This window comes from Benincasa hispida, chromosome 1 (assembly GCF_027475165.1).
Source record: "Benincasa hispida cultivar pf3 chromosome 1, pf3_genome.v1.1, whole genome shotgun sequence".
Classification (NCBI taxonomy): Eukaryota; Viridiplantae; Streptophyta; class Magnoliopsida; order Cucurbitales; family Cucurbitaceae; genus Benincasa; species Benincasa hispida.
In genome coordinates, this window is record NC_143478.1 from 78,757,786 (window position 1) to 78,784,831 (window position 27,046).

General features: G+C 33.8%; 1 protein-coding gene across 3 annotated transcripts; it reads right to left on the reverse strand.

Moving 5' to 3' along the window:
- Positions 1-9,202: 9,202 nt before the first annotated feature.
- OXA1 (inner membrane OXA1-like protein) lies at positions 9,203-19,211 on the reverse strand. Of its 3 annotated transcripts, none has more exons than XM_039041539.2 (11): positions 19,047-19,187; positions 18,781-18,840; positions 17,605-18,085; positions 17,411-17,501; positions 16,286-16,333; positions 16,048-16,106; positions 14,094-14,169; positions 13,820-13,951; positions 12,310-12,417; positions 9,858-9,912; positions 9,203-9,773 (listed from the first exon to the last, which is right to left on the reverse strand). In XM_039041539.2, the coding sequence occupies exons 3-11, from the start codon at positions 18,078-18,080 to the stop codon at positions 9,499-9,501; spliced, it is 1,320 nt and encodes a 439-aa protein (XP_038897467.1). In that variant the 5' UTR covers positions 18,081-18,085; positions 18,781-18,840; positions 19,047-19,187; the 3' UTR covers positions 9,203-9,498. The 3 variants fall into 3 exon arrangements, with proteins under 3 accessions (XP_038897467.1, XP_038897478.1, XP_038897471.1); XM_039041550.2 differs by having other exon boundaries at positions 18,781-18,940; positions 19,047-19,160; XM_039041543.2 differs by lacking the exon at positions 18,781-18,840 and having other exon boundaries at positions 19,047-19,211.
- Positions 19,212-27,046: the final 7,835 nt, after the last annotated feature.

A 27,046-nucleotide genomic window follows, 5' to 3' on the forward strand; every position in this document is an offset into this window, starting at 1 on the left:
ATAAAAATCTCTTAGATACAATTTTGAAAGTTTAAATAAATTTAAGTAATAAAACTATTGGAAATGACTTTTGGGCTTAGGCTCATAGGAAAAGTTAAAGAATGGAAAGTTTTGTCTCACATGTATAGATTTAGAATTGCCTAAAGGGTATAAATACCAAGGCATTCTAGATGAGAATCTAAAGTGAGTTAGTGGTGGAAATATAACATTTTCACCACAAGCGCGCTGCTGCCGCTGCCATTCGTCCAGTTAGATGGGTCCGGGTTCGGTAACTGCGCTTACGTGAAAAACAATCAAATTTTTATTACTTGGACCGTTTGGTATTCTGACCGTTGAGTTGTTTGGTGTCCTCTCAAACACTATATAATATTGTTCAGATAGAGAGGACACATAACAAAAATTTCTTTCCTTCTTCTCCACTTGATTTCTATTGTTCTGAGCAACCAACATGAGCAATTAGCACCAAGATCGCACCGTATTTGCTTTCAAAACAATGGTTCTTCCAAGCACAACAACTTTCGTGACATCTGTTTCAACAATCTGAAAGCAAATAACACAGATGTCAATCAAGAATGATAAGATTCTCTCTGATCTGTCCAAGCTCGAACCACTGGACGGAGAAAATTATTGATTTTCTTCGAGCACCTGGAGATTGATTACATCCTCACCACAGAAGTGCCTACAGAAAAGGTGAGTACTATCTCTGATCTAGAATCCTCCGTCCAACCCATTGATGTTTTTTTATCAATCAAAGCAGTCCACAATTGATCCTGATAAGTACGAAAAAGATAATAAAACAATCCGTAGCCATCTAATCATATGAAAAATTCAATGTTTGATTTGTTCGTGGTCCAAAAATAAGCAAAGGTAATTTGGAGTATATTGGAGTCCCAGTACGGAGGAGATGATGTCGTCTGCAAAAAGTACATTGTTGGTAAATGACTATAATTCCAAATGACAGATGAGAAACCAATAGTGAAGCAAATACATGAGTATGAATATTTGATGGCGAACGTTCTGGTTGAAGGCATGAAAATGTGTGAGATTCTACAAGCTAATGTGCTGCTTGAGAAATTTTCCCCATCTTAGAGCAACTACAAAAATCATCTGAAACACAAAAAGAAGGATTTGACACTCTATGAGCTGATCAGCCACATCCGCACCGAAGAAGCCAATAGACTAAAAGATAAGCTAATTTATGGGAATCTAAATTCAATTAATGCTAACTTGGTTGAATCTTTTGGTGTGAACAAAGACAGGTCCAAAAATCATAAGAAGCAATCTGGAAAGAATCATTCTTCTTAGAAGAATGGAAATCACAAAACTATTGGTGGAAAGATTGAGAAGAAAAAACTGATTTGCTATGTCTGCGGGAAACCAGGACACAAATCCTATCAATGCAGTCAAAGGAAAGGAAAGCCAAATCAACAATCCACACCACAAGCTAATCTTGTTGAATAAGATGACCTAATTGTTGCTGTTGTGGAAGTAAACCTGGTGGAAAACAAAATTGACTGAATACTTGACACTGGAGCTTCAAGGCATTTCTGTTCAAATCGAGAGCTCTTCCATGACTACGAAGACACTGCTGATGGAGAATGTGTGTTCATGGGTAACTCGGTCACAGTAGGAGTGCTTGGAAAAGGGAAGGTTTTTTTTTTTTTTTTTTTAAATTAACCTATGGAAAAACTTTGTCCCTGAAATAATGTATTATATATACTTCCCCATGTAGGAACTTGGTATCTGAGAGTTTGTTGAATCGGGTTGGGCTTAAGATTGTCCTAGAAGATGACAAAGTTATCCTCACAAAAAATGGAGACTTTGTTGGTAAGGGATATGTTGCTGATGATCTTTTTATACTGAATACTATTTCTGTTACAAATATAATGAATGCAAGTATGTCTAATTCAGCTTACATAGTTGAGTCTCTTGATACGTGGCATGGTAGACTAGATCATGTGAATATTGCATCAGTTAATAAACTTAAGGATTGAAAATTGATTAATGTATCTAAAATACATGAAACTAGTAAATGTCATGTTTGTGTAGAAACAAAGTTTGTCAAGAAACCTTTTAAACCTGTCACATCTAGAAGTATAGAATTACTAGAATTGATTCACTATGATTTAACTGATTTAAAAAACACCACAAGTAGAGGTGGGAAAAATTACTACATTTCTTTTGTTGATGATTTTTCTAGATATACTATAATTTATCTTTTAAAGACAAAAGATGAAGTTGGTAGTATGTTTCTGAAATATAAAGCAGAAGTAGAGAATCAATTAGATAAGAAGATTAAGAGGTTAAGATCAGATAGAGGTGGTGAATATAGTGATAATACACTGAAAGAATTTTGTGAATCAAATGGCATTATTCATAAATTTACTGCTCCTTATTAACCACAACAAAATGATATAGCATAACGTAAAAACAAAACTCTTAAGGAAATGATGAATGTTATGTTGTCAAGTTCTAGATTGTCTGATAACATATGGGGGAAGCTGTGCTTTCTGCTTGTTTTATTCTTAACAAAGTACCTCACAAGAAACTAGATAAGACACCTTATGAACTCTGGAAAGGATATGCACCTAATCTCTCTTATCTAAGAGTGTAGGGATGTTTAGCTAAGGTTTCATATCCTGCATTTAAGATACCTACGGTAGGATCTAAAACTTTTGATTGTATGTTTATTGGTTATGCACAAAGTAGCGTTGCATATAGATTTATGTACTTGAATGATAAATATGTTTGTGAATATAGGGATGCAAAATTTTTTGAGCATGTTTTTCCTTTGAAAAAGAGAAACGCTAAAACTGTTAAAACAACTAACTGTGAGAATGATTCTGTTTCCATGCTTTCCTTGTCTAATAGTATGCATGATATAGCTTCTAGTAATATGTGTAGGATTGTATCAGCAACAAAGGAAGCACAAGGATCATCTAAACACTCAAAGTCACTAATTTTGGCAAAATATAAAGCATGCTTTTACAGAAACAAGTGAGTTTCAAGACATACCTCTTGTAGAACTTCTTCAAAGCTCCTTCACCAGCTGCTATCTTCTCCAAATCTTGTTGTAGACCACCTCAAGATCTTCCTCACTATTCTCTTGGTACTCTAGATTGAGTTGTGGGGCTCAAAACAAGCTTGAATCAAGGGTAGAAGGGGAAATGTTCACTGTAGAAAATCAGCTGAAGAACTTTTTCTTCAAACCAAATTTTCTCTCAAAATCTCTATAGATTGCATGCCCGATTTTTTCTCTAATCTTTTCATTATATTGCAGATCAACATGCAAAGAAAAGAGTTGCATGAGTTATAGCTCATGCTTGGAGAAGACAAAGCCAAAGCAAATGCTTCATGTGTGAGCAACTACAAAGATGGATAATGGAAAAACTTTTTTTTTCCATTTAGTGTTTTGTTGTTTTTTTTTTTTTTCCTTTTTTTCAATTTTTTTAAATATATATATATATATATATATATATATATATATATATATATATATATTTGATTTTAAAAAATAAAAAATAATTAATTTCATAAATTAATTATTAAATAAAACTTAATCAATTTAATATCAAATATTAAATTAATTTTAACACATATCCATCTTTATATATTTAAATCATATTAAATATATAAATTCTCCTATTCTGTTTAATTCTAAAATTAAACATGTAATTATATCTCATATAATTACTAATTCCCATAATTCTAATTTGAACGATTCAAATTAACTTATCACGCTATTCTAGAGCTAGTCCATTATGAGCTAGTAGGGGGACCTCACGGATCTACAGATTATGGGCTCCAACAATCCGAGATTAATGGTCTAAACTTATTAGACCAAATTAATCTTCATTTGTTAACTAATGGGTTACTCCACTAAAGCCCATAGTTGCATTTCCCTCACTGTAGATATATTATGTCCACATGATTTAACCATAATCAGCAAGTCGACCCTTCATAATAACGGCTGGGTCAAATATCTGTTTTACCCCCAAGATTACGTCTTATTCCTCAAGTCCCTACTGATCCTCTAATGAATAACTGGTTTGTGATCCAATCACTAAACCAAACTATCTCAGCCCAGTGAGAGGGTGGGGCCCCTTGTTCAAGACCTGGATTCAGTACTTGAAAGAAAAACCTTTCTTCTATCTCTAAATCGGGTAGGCGTGAACTCCGTCTTGCACCCTATGTCCCCAACTATCTATCCGGTCTTACCCCTGAAATGGGAGTCTTATTGAGCCGGCACTGTTGAGTCAACCCTCAACTATGCAAATCTAAGGGCAATCCCGAATAAACAGAAGTTCATAGTTAGCTAAGATCGAGTTACCTAGGTCATCTAAGTGAAATAGTCCGTCGTAAACAGGAAACAATGTTATAAAGTAAGAGTGACTTATTTCTTGGTCTTGATCTTATGCAAACTCATTGCATAGGATGCCCTCACTCCTCATGTCATAACATGTATGAATTAGGATCATATTGTAGGTAGCACTTTACAACTCTTTGTAACAACTACAGAGTAGGCCGCATCCAACGGTGTTACCAGAATAAGGTACCCAACCTCATTCATATACCATAGATCATTTTGACTATTTACTCGAACCTGATCCACTCTTATGTCTCCACATAAAATTCAAGTACTCATACAATAGTCATGGGTCTTAGTTTATTGGATTTAGACTTTCATACAATTTATGAGATCAATAATAAGTATATTGATAATAGAAGATGTTTATTATTTTACAAACTGCGAGATTTTAAGACATAAAACCCAACAGTATGTTTGACATTGTAGATGTTAACAACACGGATAGAATGCCTGTTATTGAACCAAGAATAAGTTAGAGGCAAAGAACTGAGAAAAATTTTGGTCCTGATTTTTTAATTATATTTTTAGTTGAGAGGCCAAATGATATTGACTATTAGTTTGCATGTATGTACCTTATAGATGAGAATCCTAAATCTTATCAAGAAGCCTTAAGTTTTGTAGACTCTAGCTTATGGAAGGAAGCTATTAAGAGTGAATTAGATTCTCTAATCATGAACCAAATTTGGAACTTAAGTAGATCTTTTAAAAGGAAGTAAACCTATTAAGTGTAAGTAGATTTTCAAAAGGAAAATGAGGCCAGATGGTTCACTTGAAAGATACAAGGCTAGATTGGTAGTAGTAGGGTATAAACAAAAACAAAGTGTTGATTATTTTGACACATATACCCCTGTAACAAAAATAGCTACAATTAAGGCCTTGATTGTGTTAGCTGCTACCCATGAACTTCTAATTCACCAAATGGATGTAAAAACAACATTCCTCAATGGTGATCTAGAAGAAAAAATCTATATGGTACAATCTGAAGGCTATACAGTAGCCAATCAAGAAAACAAGTATGTCAACTAAAAAAAAATATGTATGAAAAATTTAATGATACTTTGATAAACAATGGTTTTAAGGTAAACTCTGTAGATACGTGTATATATTCAAAGTTGTTTAGAGCTGAGTGTGTGATTTTATGTTTGTATGTTGATGATATGTTCATCTTTGGAACAAACATAAAGATGATACGGAATACAAAAATGTTATTATCTTCTCATTTCGAAATGAAAGATTTAGGGGAAGTTGACGTAATACTTGGTATTAAGATAAGAAAAACTAAAAATGATTTTTCTCTGTGCCAGTCACACTACATTAAAAAATTACTAAAGAAATTTGATTGTTTTGATGATCCTCCTGCAAGAACTCCTTATGATGCTAGTATGAGTCTTAAGAAAAATAAAGGTGATTGTGTATCTCAATCTGAATATGCAAATATTATAGGTAGTGTTATGTTTTTAAAGAACTATACTAGACCTGATATTGCATATGTTGTTAGTAGATTGAGTAGATATATACATAATCCTGATAAGGATCATTGGAGTGCTCTTCATCATCTGTTAAGATATCTAAAGGGAACCATGAACTATTGTTTATATTTTAACAAATTCCCTACTGTATTAGAAGGTTATTGTGATGCTAACTGGGTATCTAATAACGACGAAGTCAGTTCTACAAGTGGTTATATTTTTTTTCTCAGAGGAGGAACAATATCATGGAAGTCTGCAAAACAGACTTGCATAGCTAGATCCATTATGGAATCAGAATTTAATGCTTTAAAACTAGCAGGACGGGAGGTTAAATGGCTTAGAAGCCTATTAGGGAATGTACCATTATGGAGGGCATCAGTACCAATATCTGTATACTGTGATTCACAGGCTACCATAGGTATTACCAAGAATAGTGTATATAATAGCAAAAGGAGACATTTATGTCTTAGACATGAAGTTATGAAACAATTGTTAAATAGAGGAATTATTTCCTTGGATTTTGTGAGGTCCGAGCAAAATTTGGATGACCCTTTGACCAAAGGCCTAATAAGGAAAATAATTTTAGAATTATCAGTAAATATGGGACTTAAATCCTTATAGGATTCTATAGCCCTTTATCTGGGTAGTCTATTGCAATAGACTTGATAGTTCATAACCCTTCATTTGGTATGGACTTGATGGAAATAGCTAAAACCTTTTAAAATTCCATAACCCTTCTTTTGGGTGGTCCTAGTATGGACTTGATGGATGAGTGTAAAATCTTCATAGATCAGTTTTGAGTAGTTTGTCTTTGACATACTTGATTAAATAGGTCCTAGTATGGACTAGACACGAAGTCTTCATAGCTCAGTTTTGAGTGGTCTGTTGCGATAGACTTGATGAAGCAATAAACGTGATTGTGAAGGTGTGGCCACCTTCTACGAAAGAGTTTAAAGATTTTTTTCTAGAACTTTCATGATGACCTGAGGTTTATGTGTATGGCCATAATAAGCATACTTTATATCGCATAATCGAGAGAAAGACTAGGAGTAAGATGTGTTGTGGGGGTCTCAACCAGTGTTATTAAAAGTTCAAGAGGTTTTAAGAGGGAACTCACTCTTTCTAATAAGGTTGTTGCCCTACTTCACTATGCATCAATTCAAATCGTTAGACATTGATGTTTAAGTCTGATCTCCTTTATTTGCTCAGAACACTTATTTATTTTCATTTTAAACTTTTATTTTTCTTTACTTGTTAACTTTTCCGTAACAGTCATTTGTGGGGATTGTTGGAAATGATTTTTGGGCTTAGGCCCATAGGAAAAGTTAAGAGGGTGGAAGTTTTGTCCACGTTGATAGATTTAGAATTGTCTAGAGGGTATAAATATCAAAGCATTCTAGATGAGAATCCAAAGTGAGTTGGTGGTGGAAGTATAACCCTTTCACCACACATGTGCTACCGTCGTTATCAGGTCGAACAAGTGGGTTTGGGTAACCGTGCTTGCGCAAAAAAGAATTAAATTTTTATTACTTATCCTTTTATTTATAAATTAAATTTTAAGGATCGTTTGGGATTTTCCTCTCACACATCTGAGAGGACACACAACAAAATTTTTTTTTCTTCTTCTCCACTTGATTTCTATTGTTCTGAGCAACCGACATTAGCGATTAGCACCAAGATCGCGCCGTATTTACTTGTAAGACAATGGTTCTTCCATGACATAACATCTTTCGTAACATCTGTTTCAACAAAAACTAAAGTTATGAAAAGTGCCCACGACTAATTATCATAAAATTAAAATGTCCATAATTGTGGCAAAACTTCTGGTAGTTTACTTCCAAATTGCACCTTCAACTTGGCATTTATGGTACGGAAAGAAAGAAAGGGATAATCTTGGAGGCTCAATTTACGTGTTCATATAACAATTATTATTCTCTTTTTTTTCTTTTTTTAAACTAATAATTTCGAAGTTTTTTTTTATTGAGAAAAATAATATAGAAGATTTAATACCGACGTGAGGATGAACCAATATTTTTTTATACATCATTTAAATGTCAATGAAATATTGGAAAAAAAAAACTTCAAGATAAGAATTTATAAAGGTGAATTATTTATTTATTAATCACAATAATTTAAGAAGTTCATATTTGATATTCCTTTACTTGTATTTCTATTAATATCGTCATTTTAATATTAGGTTTGATTTATTTTTTACATTGACAAAAACAATTTCGAAATGAAAGTGACCGAACAATAAATGGATTCAAACAACAAAAATTTACAAACCAGACAGTAAATCAACCAAAGCAATAAAATTATAGACTAACTGGGAAACAATTATTAACAGGTTGACTTTGGCTTGCACCCCTTAATAGGTTATACCAAGAATAAAATTTTATAGAAACATGTTCATAAATGCAATTAAAATGGGATATTTGGCAAATTAAAAGGAAAAGAAGATTTCTACCCTAATTTGGATTATAGTTAGAATATTCAATTGGCATTTAATCATCCCACAGACAATTATTACTATTCTCATTCAATTTGGTCATTTGTTGTTAGTTGGCTGGTTGGTAAGCTTCTTAAAAAATGGTTGTGGTTAAGCTTTAAGGTTTGTGGTCTCATTCAACTTGTGTGAGACTTTAAATTTGGAGTTTGTGATTAAAGCACAACCAACTTCTTGACTTCACAATTTCCTAGGAAGTTACTTGGAAAAAAATCTTTTAAAAATTGATACTTATTATATGGAGTTTCTTCTCAAAATCCAATGAATGAATAACTCATATATCTCATAAACATTCTAAAGCTCCCTTGATTTTTTCAATGTGAGATCCTCAACACCTCTAGTTTATAAAAAAAATTCTGTAATCTTGATTGGAAGAAAATTTGACTATCTCTATATCACACTGTGATTGAAATACTTGCTTCCTTATTAAAACAAAACAAAAAGACTCTGTTATGAAAATGTCACTTCAAGCAACACATTACGTTTTTGGTTAGTTAGTTTAGAAAGTTAGACATGAAATTCAAATGGTTAACATACGTTCCAAGGAATTCTTGGGTCTACAATTTGTATACATTATTTTATTATTATTTACTTGTATAATGTATATTAAATAATATAAAAGTATTAAATATTTAAATTTTAAAAATATACATTTTGATGTAAACCTACTATGCAGTTACATTTTGAGTTGTTTCAAATATAAGAAAATAAATTAAAATATTTATAAATATAGCAAAATTTTACTGATTCGAATTCAAAATTGAAGAGAGAACTGAGAAGCAATTAATTCCCTTTGCATAATAATAATAAAAGCAATTAATTCATGACAGGTAAAATTAAGTCCCACAATTTAACATCTGACAAAAAAATAAATATTGATACTATTACCAACATAGCTCAACAGATTTTACAAGGGTTTTTTTTAGAAATCCAAAAAATTCAGATCCAGATTGAACATGTAGAAACTCTACAAGTAAAAATTTTATTTTCTTTTGGCTGGGCATTCTCCCTATCTTTCTCTTTATCTTTCTCTCTGGAGTATCAAAACTACCAATTGGAGGAAAATTGTGACTAACTTAACTGGTTTATAAATAAATACTACAGTCTTCCAAGCAGAAAAGCTAAATTAAATGTAATTGATGTCCCAACACGTCTCACTTTTTCCTGTTCTTCATCTTTTTCCTTCCTTTCACTTCTTTCTCCAAAGTTCTAAGCCTCTGGCTAATGACTGACGATGACAAAATTTTTCGGTCTTGGGACTGTGATGGTTGAGTGGTTGATGTGGTTGTAGTAGCGGCTTCATTTGGTGCTGCTGTTGCTTGTTTCATAGCTGTAAGAAACGAGAAGGCAGGTTGTGGAGTGGTGTTCGAATTGGCCACTGGTACTTCAGGAACACCCAAGGCCTTCTTAAACCCGGGAACTTTAAGAGCTGAAAATTATCAAATGTCCATTAATCAAAGGAAACAGTAATTGAAAAGATTAATGGTGACGATGAGGTGCTCGAATGACTCACCAGCCCCATATGCGAGTGTGAACACATTAGATGTAACCCAGTAACAGAATATTGCCTGCATATAATACCAGAGTAAGAGACCCGAGTAAAGTTGAGTTGAGGTACATTAGGGAAGTTATGCCTTATGAAACGCCACAATTCAATTTCCAGATGTTATGAAGCTTGTAAGGAAAAGGAGGATCTTGTAAGAATTATACATGATGCAGAATTAGATGATTTTGTATCAATGTTATGATAAAATTTATCATTTACAAATTACTTACTGATTTTACTTCCACCTCTATAATACAGGACCCCTACCCCTAGTCCTACCAAATACATGTAACAAACTGTTAGGCACCCAATTGTTAAGACTTATGCAAGGAGGGTAGGAAGGGAAATTAAGGCAGTTTCGGTTATGGGGAGAACCATTTGAGCTGTACGTTTACTCTGTGTTTATATAGTTGCTGAGGGAGTATGTGGGGCCCTTCTTACTTAGTGGAGGTATGTTTTTGGTAGTAAAGTGTGTCTATGGGAAAGGGAACCAGTCCTCTCACTAGAGTGTAAAGGATGTAGCCTGTCCTCTAAAGAAAGGGAGTTAGTTGCTCTCTCAGATGCATAATTCCTCTCTGTATATTGAAGAACTCTCAATAGAACAGTGAGGCTGATATATTTTCATCCATCTTGTACTGTTTGGCTTGTTTGTGTGTTGTTTATGATATTAAACACAAACATTTTATCAAAATAAACAATGAGTACATGTTATTTACACCATCAACCTCGCGCTTCAGATCTTGTCATAAAGTTACTAGTAAATAACTTCCGAAATTAAAACTTGAAAAAGACTTTAAAATGGGAAGCAAGGTAACAAAGTGACAAAGTAACAAAAATGCAGGATTGTGTACGACATATAGTTATGGGAATAGTAGAATTATTAGTAAATATTAGGATGGTTATTAGAAGGGGGCATTTTGGTAATTAGATTGTAAGTTGTTAGGGCTTCTAGTATAAATAAAGAAAGTGGGTTGAGAGGAAGGGTGTGAAGAATTTGGCAGTTGTTTCCTAATTGGAAAATTTGGGAGAAAGTAGCCCTCTCGAAAGACTATGGTATATTGTAATTTCTTCATGGATATTGCGATATTATTCTATCTTTTAGTCTCTTTGTTGGTTCTTTGTGTTCTTGAGTTCTCTTATTAGAAATAGAACCCAAATATATTGAAATATAAAAGATAACGGAAATACAAAACAAGTAATTCGAGGTACTTGGACCCTCCCAATCTTGAGATATTCTCAAGCCCTAAATCATTCACCAAAATATTGCTTATGTTGCTTATGTTGCTTCATTCCCCTCCCCCTCTATTTATAATTAACTTCCCTAACAAACTACTTAACTAATTACAATTATACCCTTAATCCTCTAATAACCCCTAATACCCGATCCTATCAGGTTGGTGATGAAATTTCTGGAAGGACACGGATGCAAGTTTTATAAAGAGAAGGCAGAGAAGACGTTGGCGATTCGTTGGATGGGATGCCGAAAAGGACGGAGGCCGGAGATGATGAAGAAACCACAGGGAGAGGCAGAGTTGTGTACGAAGACCAGGAGAAGACGACGTGGGCGAGTTCGAAGGCTGACTATTAGCCAAGACGACGTAGATCCAAAAGCAATGAGAACGGCGGCCATATCTAGTGGCGAAGAAGAAGGTGGCCGACAATGAGTGCAATCGGGTCGTTAATGGCAGAAGAAGTCGTGACGAAGGCCAAGGGGGAGGAAAGGGAGCAATGGCGTGATAAAGGGGGACCACTGACGTGTCAAGAGCTGATGGAAAGAGGGAGAGGAAACGAGCAGTGCGAAAATGGGAGCAAAACGAAAAGATTAACCCATTTCCTGGTTATCAAGGGGTTGAAGAACTATGGCTTACTGGGCTGATTTCAAATTTCGTGGATGAGACCACTTATCTCTCAAAGTTAAAAGATGTGATGGCTTTAAAAGGTGATTTCCGACCGGATTGCTATTTGACCCAGCACCCGACCTGACATGGTATTGCAACACCCATGGGAAGAAACTAACCCTAACAGCACTATATGACAGGTATGGGTCTTCACCCACACTGCCGACCATCTCCACTAGGCACGCTGATGCCACCAATAAACAGTATCATCCGCCACCGATTGGGCCTCCGCTACTCGCCACGGGCCATTGTTTATAGTCCACAGACCAACCATTTTGAAGTTACAAGTAAATAACTTCAGAAATCAAAATTTGAAAGACTCTAAAATGGGAAGCAAATAACAAAACTGCAGGATAGCTGCAACTAACCATAAACAAAGTACAAACATGAAAAGCAGTAACACAGTTGAAAGGCAACATGAGGTAAGGACTGCTTGATGTTCGGTGCTTGCATTCAACCCAGAAGCTAACAAACAAAAACGATTTTACCGCCACAAAAAAAATAAATAAATAACAAAATACCTTTGGAAAATTCATGGTCAAGGGAACCGTAGCGATAGCAAGACCCCTCATCACATTTTTCATTGTGCCAGCTATAGGATTACCTTCCATACCTTCTTGCATGTTGTACTGAGAAAATGGAAGCAGTCATAATATTTAAGATTAGATGTGTAATAATAATAATAATAATAAAGACAAAAGCTTAAAAAAAATAAAAATTAGAAAACCAGTCAAGCAAATTGATCTGCATTGGCAGGCGGGGATGTAGATGAAGAAAAAAGAAAAATAATTCTTAAGTGGCTCTAATTAAGTAATTAGGGAAGCACTTTTGTTTCCACTAAAGCAAATTAAGTTTTGTTTCATGCATGGATTAAAAAATCAACTATAGCAAATAGTGGCATAGAGTCTTGCATCTTTCTACATCTTTAGAGGATCTCTAGTTTTACTAAGAATCCCTGTTGTTGGATCGGATTATAACTAACTTTTGGGGAATTTGTACGAAAATCTTTATGAAATTTTATTCAAAAAAATGATAAGACAAGATAATAACTAAAATAATGCAAAAGTCTATTCTGAAACATATCTTTCATGTCGAAAGATGAGTAAGTCCATTTATTTAATTCGACATTCCTCATTCCTTTTCTATATATACTCACATAGATATTACTTAGTATAATTATATATGAATTAGTATAATTATAAGATACCTTTTACAACAATCAACAAATAACAGGTAAAAATATTAATATAGCAATTAATATAACAATAAATAACAGGTACAAATATTAAGTCGAGGTATCCATTCTATGACAACTCTCACCACCTTACCCTCTATTTTTGTGCCTGACCTCAACATTAAATTTTCAATTTTACAAATATATCGACAAATATTTCTCTATATATATGTATGTATGTGTATGTATTCTAATTAATAATTAAATTATTTTACTTCCAACTAAGTTATAGATCTTATTATTAGTGTGTATCTTCATATTAGGACTAATGGACATAATGAGATCAGTAGATGATTTTTTTAAAAAAATATATTTTATAAGAATTTATAAAAGATATCGGAGATATCTATTAATCCTTAATATTGATGTCGAACCCCTCTAATTTACTGATATATCAATGTATCGATGGATATTTTAATCATGGGTTTCATGGGAATCAGTGATCACTGCACTACATATGCCTATCAGAAAAAAAAGAAAAGAAACAAGGATTACTCCATGAAGAATTTGCTCATGGATTAATCCATGAAAGACTTTGCTTGATTCTTTACTGATTTATGTTTTTTTAAATATAAAAAATATTTAAAAATATTTACACTTTATAGCAAAAAGTTTCAAAAGTAAAAAACACTTTTGGAACTTTTTGCTACAAAGTGTAAATATTTTTGGGAATTCTCTATTTATAAGAATTTCCCATAAATTATTAAACATATAGAAGGGACCATGTAATCTAATCCATAATTAGCAATAAATACTGGTTTGGGCAAGTAGACCAAAACAAATTTACGAATGTCTACCTCCACTGTGATCCAGAATGTCAGTGCGGTTAAAACTGGGAAAACGTACATTGTATCTGGAGTCGTGAGATCAACAAACCAGTATGCTCCACCATTTTTAAACGAAGGCATCTTCTCTGCCATGTTTGAAACCTGCCAAAGAAAATAATAATTAAGAACGTGAAAGTAATAACAGTATACGACACAATACCTAAATGTTTGATCATTAGTCATTTATAAGGTAAAAATATTATTTAAAAAAAAAAAGAAAAGAAAAAAGAAAAAAAACAATTACCGCAAGGAAAAAACTGATGAAGACAGGACCCTGAATAAAAAGTCCTTTCAATGGGGTAAATGGGCTCACACCAAACCTGCGAGGTCAAAACTCATGAAACTGAAGACAACCAAGAAAATACGTCAAAACATCCAGAGAGGTCAAAGAAAATATCAAAAGCACACTGATTTACCAAAGAAAGGTTGCTAGATAAAAAAGATCTCCTACAATCACGTTTTATTAATATTATTTCGTTTATAAACCCCCTGGCCACCACAAATAAAAATAGTTCTGTTCATTTTCGATTTTTTATTAATATTAAATAATGATTTCACAGGCTATAAAACTTTCGGCTTGATTCTAAAAAACAAGAATGCTAGTGTTTTGTATATATTAAAAGGACAAAATGACATTCTGACAAGTTTGAGATGTTATGCACTTGGCAAACAAAATAACATCTGTTTCCCTGTTAGAGTGACCACAGCCAGATCAAGAAAAGTCACTGCAATATTGACATATTTAAAAACCCTATGAAAATACTTTGTTGGAGGCTAAGGTTGGACAAAGCAATCCAAACTAATCAAAATTCCAATTTCATAAAAATAAAAATTTAAGGGGAAAATTTAAAATATATGGTCAAATTGACATTGTTATGACACTATATTTTGTGTAACGATACTTGCATTTCAAATACCAAAATACAAAGTTCACAACGATTACAAATTTACAATATCAAGATCACAATAATCAGCAATTTTGAGGGTGCTGACAATCTCTCCTAACCCTACAACTACTGTTCTGTCCAAAATAAACCATAAAAGCCACAATGAGGGGGGGGGGATAAAATAATAATAATATACTACTGCTCATCTTAACCAACCGCACTGACTCCCCGTGTCCCACTAACAAGTTGTCCCCAGGCTATTTCCCCCTATTCTAGAGTAAGTATTCTCTATTGGGGGCTTAACAGCTAGCTCTTTCCAAAAACCTCCTGATATGTATTTTTTGTTTGCATTTTTGTTTGCAGGAGGATCTATATATTCTGACTTTCAATTTTGAAGGCTATCTTCATCCTAAGAATGAGAAGTTAGCATCATTGGTCTTTACTTCAGCTAGTTTCCTTTCCTTTCTCTTGTCTTTGGTTATAGAAACTCAGCTTCATCAATGGGCCCAAAATTCAAAGTCAGCCCAAACCTAGCTCAGGCTCGATCCAAACTCAGCTCAAAGTCAACATTTGATCGGCCCAGCCCATTTATGCATTGGATTGGATATAGATCACCATTTTAGTGATCAGGTAGGCCCAACCCATTTATCATATTTGGATCAGGCTGGCTCAATGGACTTAACATTGGACCAACCCAAATATGAATGCATATGTATAGTTCTTCCTATATTATATTTTATATATTAAAAAAGTAATTTTTTTTAATTCTTTTTTAAAATATATTTAGATATATCATAGTTTTTAATTATTATAAAAAAAATTAAAGTGTTAAAAACTAATAAAACTTTTTAAGAGAACGAAAAACTGAAAAAAAACTTTATAATATCAATAATTTTATCCAGAAAAAGTAATAAAAATATACAATAAATTTTAAAAACATTTATTCAGAAAATCTAATATGTGTGTGTGTGTATATGATTAAATAATTAATATTCAATGGGATGATCCAATGAGCTGACTCAAGCCCAACTCAAGCTTATCCCAAACTTCAATCCAAAGAGCCAAGCCCAAGGATTGGGCCATGGATTTGGCTATTGAAGGTTGGGTCGGCCCCATCTAAACCCAAACAATGTCTTAGGCCCTTGGGCTTGGGCCTTTACATTTTAGGGTCAGGCCAACACCATGATCTGAGTGTAAAGACCATGGTTTATGGGCCCTCAAAACAAAGTTTCGCTTTCCTTACTGCTTCTCACTTGAGCCACATAAGTCCATTGCAATTTAGTCTGTCAAGTTTTAAAAAGAGAAACTTACTCATTAAAAAGTTTCTTCATTTTTTGTTGACCCTCAGCAACAGCCCTTGGATCCATACCCTGAGGAGAAAAAAGGAACAAAATGGGGAAAACTAAGTAACTTTATCACAGTTCTTCAAAGAGCGACTAAAGTGGTGCTTGAAATACAATTGCCTTTACATTAAAGAAAATTTGTGATATGATAAATGAACCAATAGATGATACTGATCGCATTTAAATACAAGAACTGGACAAAATACCTTTTCTTGCATCTCGTTCTTAACTTCCTCCAAGTGAGGTCTTAACAACTACACAAAAAATGAGACTTGATTCAATCTTTAATAAAAGGCCACAATACCCAATTAGGTTGCAAATATTTCACAGTAGAAAAATATCAACAGATAAGTTTGCATCACATTAAAACTGATTAACATGATAAAGATGCAGAACAATCTTCAGTGGTGCCCTGCACTCCTTTTGATTTCTTATTCGCATAGAGATAGGTGCAACAAAAGCCAAAGCAAAGATTCAATGAGCTTCAAGGTTAAAAAAAGTTAACGGCAGTGTCACAAAATTAATTATATCAACCAAAAATTAGGTTGTGCAAGAATAAGGCATATTGAATTTAATAACTAGCTAGAAAATGAATGTGGGACTACATTATCATAACATATCCACATGCATGTTTCGCCCTTCCATCAGATCATGATAGCATTAAATGCAAATGAGGCAGTAGAAGATATAGAAATATTATGTTCATCATGCCAATTCAATGAGACAAATGAACAGATAGTACAATTCTCTCTCTCTCTCTCTCTCTTCTTTTGGATAACTAGGATATCAAAGGCTTCACTCCTAAAAATTTTGCTCATGGCATGCCCCCTTAACCTTGGAAAGGCCTTGCTCACCCCAAGGCCACCACCAAAAAACAAGGACAACAAGGATTTTGAATTATTAAGTTTTCAAACGGAGGCTACAACCCAAGACCTTGGAAGCTATCTCAAAGCATCATCAGAGCCCTAACCAAGCTACCACCAAGATTCCATTTGGTGTTAAAGGATGCATATGTCTTAGAGTGAGAAATAGAATCTCATTGAAAATATTACCTAGAACAACCAGAAATTGAGTCAAGATAGTATCAAATCAACTATTTATTAAAAGACAGCTCCTTGATTGAGAATGAGGACTACGAGTTCAATTAAATATTGTTCTTCTAAGGTTCCAGGACCAAGACACTGGGTGGAAAGCTCAAATTAAATCCCTTGGTGATACTACAGTAACCCAAAAGAACAACATATTATGAACAGGTGCACAAATGGAAGAATTTGCATTTAGAAGTACGAGCTGGAGTGACTGAAAATAAAGTGCATCAAAAACTGACATACAGTAAGCTTGGCAGTAGATTTGAGTTGATTTATCATAAGAGGGAATGTTGCACCACGAATCAGTAGGGTTGTTAATACAATGCAAACCCACCTGATGGATTCAAAATGTTAGATCATCAGTGAACAGTTGGCTACAAGAAATTCATGGCACAATATACAAAGTTATCCAATTGTGAAAAAGTAGGGATCCTCACCAATTTAATCCAGTAAAAGAATGAATAGCATCTATAAAGTACTGCACACCCTTGACAGGAAGAAAAGAATCAGCAGCAGCAAGGGCTACTTCATTAGCAGCAGCAGCCTGAGATGCTGCTGATTGAACTGTTGCATCTGTGAGAACTTCTGAAACATTACTCATGAATTCAATGTTTTCAGACCCTTCGCCAATAGTACTTGACATGTAGCGACAGAAAAAGGAACCAGCGCTTGGCGAGAGGAAAGTGTTTGGATATTTTCTATCATGAGCAAAATAATTAGACCTGGACGACTTGTAAAAGCTGGTTCCAAATGATCTCCTCTGCAGGAAACTATTGATTTTGTCATGGGAAAGTGAATCTTCATCCAAATGTTGCTTTTTTCGGTCATTGGTTTGACCAAAAACACTAATCGAAGGATGACATTGTCGAGCTATAAGATTTGCTCTTGTGCAAAGGCTGCGCCTGTAAGCCATTGATACTGTGTACCGACAGGCAACAAGTAATCATATCAAAAAAAAATTATTGCAGAATTAACCATGCAACAATGAAGTTGGAAAGCAAGAAAATTTATTATAAAGCCATATTAAAAGACAGCCAAGAGATTCTAACATGATAAGAACAAACTAAACACCATATTTAACCCTGTATTCCTAATTAATTGTTCTCTACATTAGACTCTTCTTAAAATGGATTCGAATGAAAAGGTAAACTCCGTGTTTTGTCCCAAATTCATGGAGGCACAGACTGGAGTGCTCGATGAATTAGTTTTTTTTTCCATCAAAATCATGCATTGACCCGAACTCTTTTTCCACTTAAATAACACCCGTCTACCTCAACTGTTCACTCATAGAGCAACTTTCCTCCTTTTTTTCCCTTACTTCCAGCTTATTGAATAAACTCTCCTTCCCAAAACTACATGTTTATTGCAGTCCCCATCCCCTACCTCCAAAATAATAATAATAATTTGATTATCTTCTTTATTATTGCGGGAACATTTCTCAAGCGAATTCAAACGTTCATCAAATCTATAAATAAGAGTCAGAAATCAATATCTCGAACTCCCAATACTGAATTAAAGAATATTCGAGTGTGCCAATGTGTGCGGACCTAACATCTTATTACCACCAAATTGAATCTTAAGACTATCTTTTCTAAGAGGCAAATTGAAATTACCTGTCTAGGGTGCAGTCATGTAATTGATTAATTTTCTCAGATTGTTCGCTTGCTTTTCAGCTGCAAGTGATATATTAGTTTGGTTTGGATGTTGCTTTAGCCATAGAAAGGTAAAACAATTAAAGGAAAAACAAAGTGTAGCGATTCGAATTAGGTAAATCTGCTTGAAACACACATCGAGAACGAATACTAGTCAGATTACAGGGTGATTAGCAAGATATGGAACCGAAAATGAACAGAAAGAAAAGGACAACAAAAATAAGTACCCGACTATGAGCTCGCCGGCGATCGCAAGGACTGAAGCGGCAAAGGACGAGGCCGGAATCGAAGCGTGGCGCATACAAGAGATGCAAATGAGGGGTTTTGGGTTTAGAGGGGAAAAAATATTTTATTGAAAAATCCTTTTTGCCCTTACAAAATAACTAAATTCCATTTTTTTTTAGGAAAACTAAATTCTAATTTATACAATATTGAAAAGTATTAAACTATGAAAATATTTAGAGTTACCATTAAATTTCAAATATTAAAATGTTGTTTTTCATAATTTCCTATAGTCAACCTAGTATACTCCATGAATTTGGATAATGTGCAGAGACTTTGCTTTTGGTTTCATTTAAATTTCTCATAATATTAGAGATAGTTGTCCCAGTTTATATATCATAGATTTTTTTCTTCTAATGTAAGATTTTAGTTATACTCCAATAACGAATATATAAATGTTAAATATGATTCATTTTCCATATCAGATCCTTATTGCAAGATTTTTCTTTAAGTAATCTTTAATTATCGAAATTTCAATATATATGAATTTTATAGTATAATTGGGATATGAAAATTTGTATCTCTAGCTTTGAGAGTCGAAGTACATGTCAAATATTGAGTTATACTTTGTATTTTTTATATATAATACCATATTTAACTAACTTTTAATACATTATGACAATGCATAATGAGGAAAAGAACAAACATACAAAATAAAACTATATATATTATGTGTAAGTGCACTTTTCTTCTTCTTCTAGTTCAAGTATTGTGTTAACTGCATGGTGAGATTCCTCTACCACTCTATAAATGGACCAATCAATCTAGAAGTTTAAACTAATGAATTATAGTAAATTTAATCATATCAACATTTTAATACGTTTGTAAGATGTAGAGATAGACCCATCAAATTTTTGGATGTTAATTGATATTTTATTTTTTGAGTTGGGCTCAGATTGATGTTTAAATTGCTTTAGAATGTTTGGAGAGTTACTATTAATTATCTTTTAGAAAAATAATATACTTGGGATAGAAGAATTCGAACCTATAACATTTTGGTTGTATCATGTATGTCTTATGCCAATTGAGCTATTTTGGTTGTATCATGTATGTCTTATGCCAATTGAGCTATGCTTACTTTGACGATTTTTATTGAAATTACGAGTATACAACACTAACCATTCACATAGATTAGATAGTAGTTATTACTATTATTATTCTGCAAAACAAATAAAATAGCCTACAGAAATTTTCAAAATAATAATAATAAAATCTTCATTTTTTAGCTCAAATTGTTGTTTCACGGGATTCGCACAATTGCATCTACAAAAACCCAGTGAAAATCGTAGAACTTTCCAAAACTAACATTACTAAAGGGCGTTTTTAACATGAATATTAGAGAAAATATATGTAAATTATTATAAATATTATAGAAAATAGATACTCCTCATGTTTAGTGTTCATTGAGCATGTGTCATGCTCTATTTTTCCAAATATTATCTATGTGTCTTGTTAATACTCATTCTTAGTGTCCATATAATCCACAACTTACTTGCCAAAATGGTTTAGTAAAATCATTCATAAAACGTTTGCAGTTAATTGCTAGACCGTTGCTTATGAGAGCTAAGTTTTCTACATCTATGTAAGGGCATGTTATTTTGAATGCAGCGTCACTTATACGCATTAGGACATATTTTATCATAAGTACTCGTAATTACAATTAGCTTATTACTACGAGCCAAATATTTTCCATCTGAGAATTTGTTTATATGCAATATATGTTCCAATTGCTCTACCACAACGCACTAAGATGGGTCCTTAAAGGAGGTTAGAAATATATATTGGATATGATTCCCCATCAATTATCAAATATCTTGAACCTCTGAAGGGTGATGTATTTACTGCACGATATGCTGATTATCATTTTCGCATACAATTTTTCCAATATTAAGGGGAGGAAGGAAGTTGGAAAAAGAAATTACATGGAATGCATCGTTATTGTCTCATTTAGATCCCGCATAGATCAATGTGAACTTGAAGTTAAGAAGATAACTCATTTGCAAAATATAGCAAATCAGTTACCATATGCATTTATAGATACAAAGAAAGTAACTAAATCATATATACTAGCTGCAAATGTTCCATTGAAAATTGATTTCCCAACACAGCAAGTTGTCACAGTCTGGAACACGACAGAAGTATGATAGACCAGTGGGTTACAAAGATAAAAATCTTTGAAAAAGAAAAATAATTAATAGCCAAGAAGACTTGGTTAAGGATGTAAATGTCCTTAAAGAAATCCTTGTCAAGACTTGTGGGGAAGATGAAATATCTAAAGATAATAATGAAATTTCAATAAACTATGTAGTGGCATGAAAAAGATGGAACCGAACTCATATAGTTATTGACAACATATTTGCGCATAATGTTACTCTTGATATTATATCTAAAAAATGAGGACTATGAACCAAAATATGTTGAAGAATGTCGACATAGAAAATATTGGATTCAGTAAAAATAAGCAATCAATGTAGAATTAAACTAACTTTCAAAACATCGGATTTTTGGACCAGTAGTTTGAACACCAGAAGGTGTTAAACCTGTGAGATACAAATGGGTATCTGTAAGAAAAAAAAATGAAAATAATGTGGTCACAAGATATAAAGCAAGACTAGTTGCACAAGGTTTTTCACAAAGACCTGGTATTAATTACGGTGAGTCATATTCTCCGGTGGTGGATGCAATTACATCAAGATATTTAATTGATTTGATTGTGTATGAAAGTCTGGACATGCATCTAATGGATGTATTCATGGCATATTTATATGGATCTCTTGATAATGGTATTTATATGAGAATCCCATAAGGATTTAAGGTACCTGAAATATATAAATCAAATTACCGAGAATTGTATTCAATAAAACTACAGAGATCGCTATATTGATTGAAATAATCAGGACGAATGTGGCAATCGCCTGAGTGGATATTTGTTGAAAGAAGGATATCAAAATAATCCAATATGTCTTGTGTTTTTATATAGAAATCACAATCAGGGTTTACTATTATAACTCTTGATATTATATCTAAAAAATGAGGACTATAATTGAAACTCCTAAAGAGCTTTCAAATGCAATAGAATATCTTAAGAAATCATTTGGGGTGAAAGTTCTTGGAAAAACAAAATTTTGCTTTGGCTTGCAAATAGAGCATTTAGCAGATAGGATATTTGTTCATCAGTCAACTTATACTGGAAAAGTTTTGAAAATATTTTATATGGACAAAGCACATCCATTGTGTTAGGGTTGATGCCCTAAATCTCGTTGGGTTTATATAGTTTGTATGTAATTTTTCAAACATTTTATTTATGTAAAAAAATATATAATTTTTTATTTAAAAAAAATAGTTGCATTAACCACAATCCAATAAACTAACATTCAAGGTTATCTTTGTAACTTAAACATGTATGTAGAGACATGTAGATGGATCACGTTTAAGTGATAACCTAAATGGTATGTAGCAGATGAATAACGTTAGATACCTTATTTTTGTGACACTACGAGTATGGTCCGTTTTGTAGATGTTAAAATTGTTGTAAAGTGCTACAAATAATCTGATCCTAATCATTCATGTGAAAACATGTGAGCGGGGATATTCTATACAAAGGAGTTTGTATAAGGCTGGACCACAAAATGTTTAGTCTCATTATATAATGGCATTCATAATAGAGACTTTCTTTTCACCAGGATAACCATTGGTAACATGACCTGAATCCTGAGTGACTTATGAACTCCTGCTTATGAAGGTGACTTTTTGATTTGTATGGGTAAGAGTGTCCAGATCACCGACTCAACAAGTCTACCATTTTGGGGATTCGTTTAATTAGAGAGTTAGGAACACAGCTACACAAGAAGGAATTCACTCCTTCTTCAATGTTGGGGCAAGTAGATAAATTACTCCTTTAAGGGCTGATTACGTGGCTTGAACAATGTGGTACCATACCCTCTCTTGGCCCGAGAGGGGTTTGGACATAACTGGACTATGATTTATTGTTCATTAGAGGGATCAATGATACTTGAGGAATTAGATGTAACTATAGGGGCAAAACAATATTTTTGGCCCAACTATATTTACGAGCAATTTATGAAGGATCACCGTACTATTGACTAGTTATATCCAATAGATATAGAAATATATATGTAGTGCGAAGAGTGTAATTGTCGGTCTTTAATGGGATGCCCAATAGTTAACAGATGGTGAATAATTTAATTAAAGGAGTTTAATTGATTAATCATGTACTATTGGAACTTCAAACTACAAATCAATGATGTCCCTTCTATAGCTCAACGAGAATTAGTGAGAAACAATTTTTGGATTAATTTGAATTGTTCAAATTAATATAAGGAATTAATTATATGTGATATAATTAATTTAATCTAATTATATATGATATAATTACTGTAATGTATATGAACATTGTAATAGAAAGTTTATTTGAGAGAAAATAATTTTGAATATGATTCAAATATTAATTATATGAATTTGATTCATATAATTGAATTTAATATAAATGAGATTTATATTCAATGCCATTGGTGAGAAAATAGAAACTATATGTTATATTATATTTGATACAATATAGAATCTATAGGTTATGTATTATATTTGATATAACATATGAAGGAAATCTAAATAGAGATTTCTATGAGTGGAAGCAACAACTTTCCAAGCCCATTGTGTAAGAATAAATGCATTTACAAACATATAAGAATAGTAATGCATTATAAAACAAATTATAGCATGTTTTCTTACTAATAAGAAAGGGAAATGGGAGACATACCCTTGAAGAACTCTTCTTCTGGAAATCTCTCGCTCTCGTGAATAATTGGACATCAATATCTCGTTCTCGTGAGCAATCGCCTAGCCAACCTCTCGCTGTCGCTTGGAATCACGAACAGTCTACTCCTCAAATAGCAACCCTTTGACACTACCACTCGAAAATCTTGGTATTCTCGGAGTGAGAATCCAGAAGGTATGGGTTCTGTGTGAATTTGGTAGAGAGAATGAGGAAGAAAATGATCGAACTACACAATCAAGTAAGTGGGAAAAAAGTTTTGTCTATCGCATAGACTTAAAGTACTTGATTGTTTGGTAAATCTCGCATTCGTGAGAAATTGTCTAGTCGATCATTTAGCAAATCTTACTTGACCGCTTAGTATTTCGCTTACACGGTCGTTTAGCAAATCTCACTTAAATCGCTTAGTATCTCGCTTACACGATCGTTTAGCAAATCTCGCTTAATCGCTTATTATCTCACTTACACGATCGTTTAGCAAATCTCGCTTGATCGCTTAGTATATAGCCTACACGATCATTTAGCAAATCTCGCTTAATTGCTTACACGATCGTTTAATCTCTCGCTGAGAGCTATCATGTAGTCTCTCGTGAGTGAACTATTAGTTAAGCCGATAATGAAGCGGTCATTTTGTAAAATGAAAATACTTTTCATTTTATTCTTCAGTTATCAAAAGCTGAACATAACCTCCCACTTCATGCACGGTTAAAAGAGAAAACAAATAACCAACCAAACAATTATCTAATAATTGTTTTTATTATAAATAAATATAATAACTAACTTATCATATTATATTTATAATCTATAGTTTTAATATCACATCATATCTAATATTTAAACCATAGTTTTTTTTCTCCTTATTTAATATAAATCATATTTATATCAATTCCTCTAATTAATGTATCTAATACATCAAATCAATTATATCACATATAATTGAACCGATTTAATTATATCATATATAATCAAATTCCCTCTTGTTAATTTGAACATTTCAAACTAACCCAAAAATCGATTCTCAACTTGAATCCATTGAACTACCAAGGGGACCTTATGGACTTGTAGCTTGAAGCTCCAACGGTACGTGAATAACAGACTAAACTCTTTAGTCATGAGATCCACTATCCATTAACTGTTGGTCACTCCACTAAAGACCGACAGCTACACTTTTTGCACTACAAATATATTTATGTGTCCATATAACTAATCAACAGCGTGATGACCTTTCACAAATCACTCGTAAGTACAATTGGGTCAGTTTACCGTTTTTCCCCTATAGTTACATCTAACTCCTTAAGTACCATTGATTCTTCTAATGAACAATAAGTCATAGTCCTACTATGCCTGAGTCCTCTCTTCCAAAGAGAGGGTGTGGCCATTATGTTCAAGACCAGAAATAAGCTCTTAAGGGAGCAATTTATCTACTTACCCCTGCTTCGGGAATGAGTGAATTTTGTCTTGTGTAGCTGAGTTCCCAGCTCCTCAATTAGATGAATCCCCAAAAAGTGTTGGACTCGTTTTGGGGTTTCGCAGTGGAGACTGCAGTATACATTCTCAACTATGTTCCTTCTAAGAGTGTTGCAAGAACTCTGAAGTTGTGGAACGAGCCTAAAGCTAGTTTACGTCACTTCCGCATATGGGGTTGTCCAACACATGTGCTTGAGGCAAATCCCAAGAAGTTAGAATCACGATCGAGGTTGTGCCTCTTTGTAGGCTACCTCAAAGGTACACGAAGAGGTTACTTTTATGATCCATCCGAAAACAAGGTGTTTGTTTCCACGAATGCTACTTTCCTGGAGGAGAATCATATCAGGGAGCACAGTCCACGTAGTAAAGTCGTGTCGAGTGAGCTTTCCAAAGAAACTACTGAAACTTCAACATAGTTGTTGAAGGACCTGCTTCATCAACCAGAATTGTTGATGATAGTTCATCTGGTAGGTCGGTTCCACCTCAAGAGTTGAGGGAACCTCGACGCAGTGGGAAGGTTACGAACCCGCCTAACTGTTATCTAGGTTTCACGAAAATCCTAGCTATGGTGACAGATGGCGACGTTGAGGATCTGTTGTCCAATAAAAAGGCAATGGAGGATGTTGACCGAGATGAATGGGTCAAAGCCACGAATATCGAGATGGAGTTGATGTGCTTTAACTCGGTATGGGATCTTGTAGATCAGCCTGATGGGGTAATACCTATAGGTTGTAAATGGATCTATAAGCGCAAACGAGATGTTGATGGGAAGATGCAAACCTTCAAGGCTCGACTTGTGGCAAAGGATTATAACTAGGTGAAGGGAGTCGACTACGAGGAGACTTTCTCACCTGTTACCATGTTAAAGTCGATCTGCATCCTCTTGACCATTACAACTTATTATAATTATAAGATTTGGCAAATGGACGTCAAGACGTCTTTTCTGAATGGCAATCTTGAGGAGACCATTTACATGGTGCAACTCGAAGGATTCATTGCCCAAGGTCAATAGCAAAAAGTTTGCAAACTGAATCGGTTCCTTTATAGGCTGAAGCAGGCGTCTCGATCTTGGAATATTCAATTTTATTTTGCGATCAAATTGTATAGCTTTGACCAAAACATTGATGAACTTTGTGTTTACAAAAAAAAAAAAAAAAATAGTCAACAGTTCAGTAGCTTTCTTAATATTGTATGTAGACGATATACTACTCATTGGGAATGATGTAGATCTACTGACTGCAATTAAGAACTGGCTGGTGACCCAACTCCAAATGAAATATTTGGAAGATGCTCAGTTTGTTCTGGGTATACATCGGGATCGTAAGAACGAAGTGCTAGCACTGTCTTAGGCATCGTATATTGGCAAAATCTTGCTCAAGTACTCGATGCATAACTCCAAAAAGGGCTTACTACCATTCAGGCATGGAGTCACTTTGTCTAAGGACATGTGTCCTAAGACGCCTCAAGAGGTTGAGGACATGAGACAGGTCCCATATGCATCTGTTGTTGGCATTTTAATGTATCCAATGCTCTACACTAGGTCAGGAATTTGCTATGCTATGGAAATAGTCAGTAGATATCAATCTAAATCAGGCTAAGGTCACTGGACCGCAGTTAAGAACATCCTCAAGTATCTTCAGAGAAAGAGGAACTACATGCTCATGTATGGGTTTCGGGATTTGATCC